Below are 9,412 nucleotides of genomic sequence, written 5' to 3' on the forward strand. Positions count from 1 at the left end.
ACAAATCGACCATCAATATCAAAGGTATCAATATAAGCACAAGATGTGATTATATTATAGTGAGGATACCCACAAGAGGTTCCGTTTATGGCTTCCCCAATGACGTAATCCCCCACCATGGAATCTATGTACATGTGAATGATTAAGACCTTTCTTGTTACTGTGTAAGCTAAGACAGATTCTCATGTTTTCATGTCAATAGCACGTAGATGGAGACGAGCCTTTATTGCTCAGGATTTGTGAGACTATCCTTTGACAAAAATGGCTTCCTTATTATCATTAGTATGTTGTATCAAGTGATAACCATGATAGGTAACGCTGAGCAATATGGCTTTGTATGAGACACAAGCCGGCGAGGACTCACGCCAGCCTGTCACCCTCTCAGGCTCCATCACTTGATCCTCTTGTTCCTTGGAGGGATGTCTACGCGTTAGGATGGGCTTATTTACCGCACAAGCTTGGGCCCATAAAACTAGGCAGCATCCATAGTTCTCACCAAACCGACGAGTTCCAACTTCCCAATGGTATGAGGGATACCTTGGGCTGACTTCGGGCCTCACTAATGTCACCGTTCCCGGATGCACAAGCACAGGAACGAGGTTAGCATCAAGTCGGGGAGATGTACCTGTACTTTAGTTTAAGTAAGATAGCAACATAATAGTTCAATCCAACCTTATAAGATACAAGAAACCACATTATCTTTTCGAGAAAGCAACAATTCTACAAGAGATTTGATATTTTCATAACAAGGGGAGAAAAATAGCATTCTTTATCTTTCTTAATTAATGGTAGGGAAGAGTTGGGGCCGTGTTCAAAGCATTCCCTCTTGCATCATTGTCGTGCATGCTTCTCGAGGAAATATTTTAGCATCTTTGAGGAGGACCATATTTTCCACCCTCTCATATCTCGCGTAATTCCCAACTCAACGCTCCAGACGGATTGCGATTTGGAGTCCGTTTGCTCACTTTAGGAGCAAATGACTCTTCCGTGTGAAAACCACCTCTTAGAGTAAAAGTGTGCTTGATTAAGTCTCTTTATAGGGGGGGGTAAATAGTAAAGTGTCCTTAAGCTGACAGCAAGGCTAGCTGCTGGAAAAAAGACCAGAGGGGGGGAGGAGGAGGGTTCCCCCTTAAGTCTATTCACATGGGGGACAGCAATGTAGGACACCCCGTCCACAAGACTAGAGGGCTGGCTGCTATGAGAGCTTGGCTGGAGAGAGGGCTGCTGAAGAGAGCTTGGATGGAGAGGGCTACTGGATATATCTTGGTTGCAGAGAGCCGTCGGGGAGAGCCTACATGCACAGAGGCGACTGTCGAGTATAGGGGGTGCTGGGGGGTTTGTATAGGGGCTTGTATGGGTATGAGTACGCGTACGGATAAGGAGAGAGAAAAGCGGGGTGGAATCAAATGGTGTACGTGAAAAGTATGATGGCATGTGGTTGCATGGGTCTGTAGAAAGAGTGGTAACTAGTGGGCCAAAGGTGGGGTACGCATGTACCTTTCAGGCAAGTGGTCGCATGGTATCCACGTGGCAACAGGGAGAACCTTACATTAGGGTGGCCGGCCTTCGATCTGTATGCGTCCGTTTGTATGGACGCCCTACTATGTGTACAGTCCAAGGAGGCATATTTTCGGGACAGGGACCCCTTTTTTGGGGTGCCAGCCTCGATATGTGTGCCTACGCGTCCAACGCGGCTGTCGAAATTATTTTCAATGAAATCGTCCCGGGTGTTTTTCTGGTGGAAGGGTGTAGTCCATTCCTCAATCGGGACACCTGAACAAGCATTTATTATGATTGGAAGCTTATCGTTAATTTAACTAAAATTCTATGTAGAAGCTTATTCCGGTGTCATTTTGAGTGCTATAAAATCCTTTACTAGGGTAAAATCACGCGTAGATTTCAAATTTGGACTCATAATTTTAAGATTTTAAGTGTAAATAGCTCAATTATTAACATGTTGATTTTTACACTATAAAAAGGACCATAATTTCATCTATTAAATGGACATATTTTATTATTGAAAATGGGCATGTTACACAGTTATTGCATTAAAAAATAGAGCTCATTGTCAATCTTGTATGAGATAAGAAACTACCAGTGAAAAAAAGTACAAGGTCATTGGTAACACCTTCTCAAATGGCAAGGATTTTGCATCTCATGATATTATATGGGAAAGAGATGTATCCTTGGGTCAACAAAAATGGGTTCACACATGTGCATAAGCATCAACAGCACAGAAAAGATGCAATAAATACTATCGTAAGCATGCTAAGAGGAAAAATGCATGGATTGACCGCATCACAAATTATGGCACTCACCCACACAAAGCATCGAGCAGCACAAGTGGAAAGACAAAGTCTACACCAAAGGTACAATAAAGAAGACAATGCCAAAAGGTGGATACAAAGACAAGCAAGGACAAGAATTCAAAGATCCAAGAGTCAAGCCAAAGAGCAAAGACCAAGAGCCAAGAAGCATCCAACGATGCAAAGAAGAATAAGGAGACAACATCGACATGATGCAAGAAGTCAGCAAAATCTTCATCAAGCAAAAGCAAGGATATCTCAAAAAAGCAACAGCACTGAGCAACAAAGGAGCTACCAACCACCACCCTAACCTAATCAATTCATATGTTGTAGGCTACCAAATGAGTAGACAAATCTATGTGTTTCTAAGCACGCTTTACCACCTACTAAGAGTAGCCAGAGAGCACCTAGGGAAAGTGATGCAAATGTAAACACTCCTGACCACTTGAGAATAGCTAATCAAGCACCCAGGGGGGAGATGTTCCATGTCCAAGTCCAAATGTCAATCCACCTACCACCTACATTAAGAGGGGTGAAGGATTTGTAAACCTCTTATCTGACCACCTTGCATTAGCCCTTTTTTTTTAAATATGGCACCAAGGGCGGATGCTAAGAAATGTGGTGCCATTGAATACAGGAGTTAGTAGGGAGTGAGTCGAGTAAGCCAAAGAAGACATTATCCCAGCAAGAAGCCACATGAGCCAACTTGAATTATCCCACATGGACTAGTAAAGCTAATGTTATACCCATCCATATAAAAAGGGGTCATTTCAAGCAATGAAATATGAAGCAAGCTCTCAAACCTCTTTATGAGTACAAGTCTCAATCTTGTAACCTAATTGTGTTTGATTCTAAGCTTAATTAGTTTAACAGTTAATCATCATATCTATGTTTATGTGTCACCCACCTTAGATTAGCTTAATTACCATATTAATGTAAGATTAGTACATTTCAAGCAATGAAATATGAAGCAAGCTCTCAAGCCTCTTTATGAGTACAAGTCTCAATCTTGTAACCTGATTGTGTTTGACAATTAATCATCATATCTATGTTTATGTGTCACCCACCTTAGATTAGCTTAATTACCATATTAATATAAATCACCGTAGCCCTACACATGCACATGGTATTCATGTTTTCTGACACCATGGGCAGCATCAACTCTTCCCATTCTAGCATTGAGGCCCCTCGAAATTAGCTTAGTACTCCACACAATGATCTAAAGTTCACTACTATTGGATGCAAATCATATGTGTACATTGCAATCTAGTATTACACTCACATACGGCCTCAATGATTCATCAGAAATACGGCCGTACAAATTTTTAAAATTATTCCACCCCAAATGAATAATAATGATCACATCACATATGTAGAACGCAAAAAGCAAGCTCAAGAGAGCATGCTTAGCTTTCAAGAGATCTAGAATTTAGGTTGGATTGGAAATTTCAAATAAAATCACCACAGCTCAAGCACAGCTTTATCCAACACGAGAACACAATCTCATGACCATCGAGCTATGGGATTTGTTAGGTCAACCAACACTCACGGCACATCCTGAAAGGATTACCTTTACACAAGACTTGAACATGCCATGTTTGGGGTACTTTGAACATACAATGTATATTGAAACTAACCCCCTTACTTACAAGTTTTTTTGTGGTAGAGTATGTGTTGGAAGCAAATTTAATCTTGGGGCATAAATGGACTATTGCTACCCAAGCACCACTGTGCTTTGCTAGCAATAGAGTCATCATGATGGTCAACAACAAAAAGTTGGCAATACCATACTACAAGGAAGAGGATCCAACTTTAATGGATATCTATTATGCTGAACACAAAAGGATACACGCCTCTTCCACAAAAGCCCCTCTACACAATGACCTACCATCTGCATCAACAATCGACTCCGATAAAGCATCTACTCCTTCAACCCCATCCTCACCTAGGAAATTTGATGCCAATATCTCACAATCAGCAACTATTCCAGAAGAAGTTCCCACAGCCAAACCATCTATCTCTAACAAGGAACTCAAAGGAAAGACCTCGGAACCTATGCATCTTCATTGACAAACCACATATCTCGCAATCAGCAACTATTCCAGAAGAAGTTCCCACAGCCAAACCATCTATCTCTAACAAGGAACTCAAAGGAAAGACCTCGGAACCTATGCATCTTCATTGACAAACCTCACCAAAGGCGACAACCACATGCTCAAATGCCTCGTCTCATCGACAGCCACTCCACAAGAGACTCTAACCTCATCATCATCAACAATGCCCATAAGTCTCAAACTTATAGCCTCAGCGCCAACCAAAGTCAAGGAGGGTCCCAAACCTTCCACATCAACCCAAAAGAAAACTCCACCAAGACTACCACAATCACAATATCTTAATAGTATCAAAATGTGGGTGGAGAAGCAGCTACTTGTAGCTCAAGGCTACTATGAAGGTGCCAATCAAATTTGGGTGCCTCGACAATCAAAACCTCTTCCCCAACGCAGCACTCGGACGCCAAGGAAAAAGAAAGGGAGCTCAAGGCTACTATGAAGGTGCCAATCAAATTTGGGTGCCTCGACAATCAAAAACCTCTTCCCCAATGCAACACTCGGATGCCAAGGAAAAAGAAAGGTGCTCCAAAACAAAGCCCACAAAAGCCTATGTGAGTTCCTCACAAAACTCCACCAAGTCATCAAGTGTGGGTACCAACAACACTCTGCTGCATGCACATGGGTACTACCAAAGAAATACCAAAGCTTGGGTCTCCAAGCGCATCACAAAGTTCCCTAAGCTTGCACAAAGAAGAAAGTCTCAACACCAAGCACATCGGCCACTAATTTATATTGTTCGTCAAAGATGGGTGCCTATGCATGTACTTTAACAACAAGGATACTATGATGGTAATTCCATCATATGGTTGCCAAAATCGAACAATGAGAAGAAAACCTCACCATCGAATTCAAACCCAATAACTTCACCTAAAGTTCAACAAGAATGGGGACCCAAGCAACGACAAGAAAATCACTCAACAACTCTCGTGCATGCAGCACCAACACAAGAGCTTGTGTGTTCAACCAAACAATCAGCAGTCTTCCCTACTACCTCGATAACATCTAAGCAACAAATTCCTGAATCAATACCCACATCTGCAAAACGGAGACTTATGAGCGCATCAAGGAAAAAATAGCAATGCTCTTGTCACCCCTATGGATGTGAGAAAATAAGTGCATAAGAAGCGATTGCTTGTAAGTCATGACCTAGATGACCAAAAAAAAAACTATCGAGATCAAAACCTGCAGCTTCACGAGGTCAAAATCTGTAAATTCACGGAATTCCATCTCACGAAATTACAATTCACGGAGTTCCATCTCACAGCTTAAGAACCTACACTTTCACAATTTAAGCCTCATCACGGATTAAGCCATCTCACGCATTAACCTTTTCCAATAATCTTCAATAGCCATTATATATTTGTTAGCTTATAGCTTACTATTCTTTTGGCTAAATTAATGTAGCAACTGCTCCATGAGTAACTCCCCATACTCGTGCATTGGACAACATTTGCACCTAAGCCTCACCATCGACAACTTCCAGGTACATCTCTGGATGGAGGGACCATGGTGGGCGAAAGCCTGGTCAATGGTACAACCCGTCGCCTAGAATTTTCCTTTAAATTACAAACCTCTCCAAACGACACCACCATCTTCACAAATCAACGATCTTCAATCCTTACTGAAGATATCTATATTCGCCTTGCAAGTCGATGTAATTCTTTCAATCCTCACCAACAAGTGGCTACTTCAACACACAGAGCAATTCAATCAAAGTCTATATGATTCAATTCTTGTACTTCATGTAAATCTACTTCATAAGGCAACTTAAATATACATAAAAACATAAAAAGCACATAGGCAAAAAAAGTCAAAAACAAGTCGTCCTACTCAACAACATTTGATAAGGATCCTGCCACACAAAGGGACATCATCAAAAGCCAACCAATTCAAAAGATAAATGTCGCTTTGAAGTAATAGTGTCCAAAACTATAACTTGATGGAATGATGTACTTCATGGATATATTATGAGAGTAGTCATTGTAATAGCATTAGGCCTCTTTTGAGCCTAAAGTACCTGGCCGGCCACAGTTTAAGTGAGTGAACAATTATGGCCATGTATATAAGTGAATTTCTCTCATAATACAAGAGACTCTCCCATTGTGCAATGGAGTCTTGCTCTTGCTAACCTCTCTCCCTAATGCATGCTAGTGAGTGTGTGAGTGAAGTGAGATGATAGGAGGGACGAGGACCCGTAGTGCAACACGACGACGTGACAACGCTCACGAGAGATGCAATGAAATTACTTCTCAAGGAGTTGTAAAACTTGGAGACCTCGAAGGTTCATACTTGACAATTAAAAAGATCCTCACGATAATTACAATTCACCGAGTAATCTCTTTTTGGATATATTTTAAGAAGGGTTAGGGTAAGCCATAACAACAAGATCTCACTTGCAATTTCTTCCTCCAAACAAGTATTTGTGGTCACCTTTGTTGGATTTGGTTCCTTCCTTTTATTAGACTTGGTTCTTTCCTTTTACTCATGCTTGGCCTTTAACATTCTTGTGTTCCTAACCTTTATCTTTTCTAGCTCTTAGGTCTCTTAGACCCTCGAGTATTTAGATCTTTTTGGTTTCTTTGTAGCACCCTTGTGTTGCCCGACATAACCTTTGGTAACCAATAGCTTTGGCTCCATTTATCAAGTTCACATGGCTAACACTCTAATCTCTTCCAATTTTTCAAATCAAGCAACATTTTCAATCAACCTCTTACTAGATTACAATTCTCAAACTAAGAACTATATATTCCATGAGCATCACAATATCAACTCCATAGATTATCCAAAATGGAGTATACCCAATAAGCACTTTATATGATGTTTAGTAAGCCTAATAGCACATTTGTAAGCTTATGTTCCCAATCCATTCTTCTAACTTAAAAATTCTTTGTTAAAATGTCATATGAGAAATTTTTTTTTCATACTCTCCACCTAGCCATTAGCTTGTGGACAAGAAGGTGATAACTTTTATTGAACAAAGCCTTTCATGAGGTAATAAATCACCTCATTGACAAAATCAGACCCTCAATCACTCACTATCTTTGAATGGAGTTCAAACCTAGAAATGACTCAAATAGAAATTTAGTAGAGGTATAATAATTGGCCTTTCTAGTACCCTTGATTCTATCCACTTTGTAAAATAATATGTTGTTACTTTCACATAGCATGCTTGGGTTTTATGTGCAACAAGACTACCAAGTTCTACATGGTCAATTCTCCATTTCTCAAAAGATTGTTTATAAGTAGAGTAAGGGATATCCTAATCCTCTAATGTGGTATAACAAATCATTGAAACACTTTACAATCTCAGACAAGCCTTGAACATTAGAGTCTATAAATTGTTTAGGTTTCATTTTATAGATTCATGGAGTTATCAACCATTAGAGCCCATTTTACATCATTGTGTTCTTTTCCTAATGCTATTTAATAGCAACTCTACTGCTCAACTTGAACATACACAAAAGTGCTAATACTAAAGTTCAATACCTAAGAGAACATGCAAATCCCTTTCAATGGAGAGATCTTGCCAATGCTCAATTGCTGGCTGTCCTCCTTTCAACAATTCCACTTCATGGAGCTCTGTTAGAGTATGACTTTTCCGAATCTGTACCCATCTAAGACTAGTGAAGCTACTCAAGCCCAACAAATACCGCACACAATGTTGAAAGCTACACTTGATGCTTGTAAAGCCGAAGAGACGCCTCCTACACTTCCCTCCACCATAAACGATGGCAGCATACAATACATAAGTAGCCCACAAAACTGACTAATTAGACATGGCCAAGCTAATTCATTTGACCTGAGCATGAGTGTCTAATCTAAACCAAATTGGGGGTGTTAAGAAACACCATTAGAGCGGAATCACTTAAGCACTGGTAAATTTGGTGACAGCTTTAGTGCCCTCAGATACGGCATGCTTGGCGAGCTCGCCGGGCAGGATAAGGCGGACTGCCGTCTGGATCTCCCTGCTGGTGATGGTGGGCTTCTTGTTGTAGCGAGCTAGGCGAGCAGCTTCCTGAGCGAGCTTCTCAAAAATGTCGTTGATGAAAGAGTTCATAATGCCCATGGCCTTGGAGGAGATGCCGGTATCAGGGTGCACCTGCTTGAGAACTTTGAAGATGTAGATCTTGTAGGTCTCTACGCTCTTCTTGGCCTTCTTCTTCTTCTTCTCACCGCCCTCCTTGGCGGCGGCGGGCTTCTTCTCGGCTTTGGGCTTCTTCCCGGCGGGCTTCTTCCCAGCCTTGGTGGTTTTGAGGGCTTTCTGCTCCGCCTCGGCTGCTGCAGCGGGGGGTTCCTTGGACTTGGGTGCCATTGGCTGCAACGGAGGAGACAAATTTGCAAGAGTTTCAAGCGAGCGATGGTCAAACGCACAGTAGAAGTTTGGGGAAACAGATATCTTACTTATAGAAGCTTTTTTCTCTCACCCAATCAAAATTCAGCGCACAGATTGCCAGGTCGTCTCTATCCCGGCTAACATCGCCGTTCGATTGCTTTTCATCCAACGGCTGTGCCCGTTACCATTTCGAATTTTCCCGCGGTGAGAGGGGGAATACTTTGGTAATACAAAACCTCCTAATAAATAATATCATATGACCTTTGCCTTTTTCATACGAGATCCCCCAAAAGACTATGAAGCCCCTCTAAGGGTGGAGTTCCAAATACTATTATATTCACAAGTGACATATTCGCTTTCAAGTGACATATCAATTAATTAGTGCCCCCACTAATTAATTGATATGTCTAAGGTGCACCTTAGATTATTCAATGAGACACTTTAGGTGATTGATTTTCAAAAAGAGAAATTAAAAGACATGAAATTTTGTATTATTATTTACAAATAGTTACAATGGCTTGGATTCAAACATATTTGCAAGTGAGCCCGCAGAGTTTTTACAAGTATATGGGAAAAAAAGAAATATACAAGACATATTATATTCAAGTGAAATATTTACAAAACTGCATCACAACTAAGATCTAGACGAGGTGCAACAAGAA

The 9,412-nt window shown here is 41.0% G+C and overlaps 1 protein-coding gene across 1 annotated transcript; it reads right to left on the reverse strand.

The window, feature by feature from the left end:
• Window positions 1–7,790: 7,790 nt before the first annotated feature.
• Window positions 7,791–8,775, reverse strand: LOC147617001 (histone H2B.11-like). The gene has a single exon (XM_086776637.1). It carries the CDS (start codon window positions 8,727–8,729, stop codon window positions 8,283–8,285), a length of 447 nt encoding a protein of 148 aa, XP_086632763.1. The 5' UTR covers window positions 8,730–8,775; the 3' UTR covers window positions 7,791–8,282.
• Window positions 8,776–9,412: the final 637 nt, after the last annotated feature.

The sequence above is a fragment of the Cibotium barometz genome, chromosome 37 (genome assembly GCF_041138505.1).
Source record: "Cibotium barometz isolate CiBa-2024 chromosome 37, ASM4113850v1, whole genome shotgun sequence".
Classification (NCBI taxonomy): domain Eukaryota; kingdom Viridiplantae; phylum Streptophyta; class Polypodiopsida; order Cyatheales; family Cibotiaceae; genus Cibotium; species Cibotium barometz.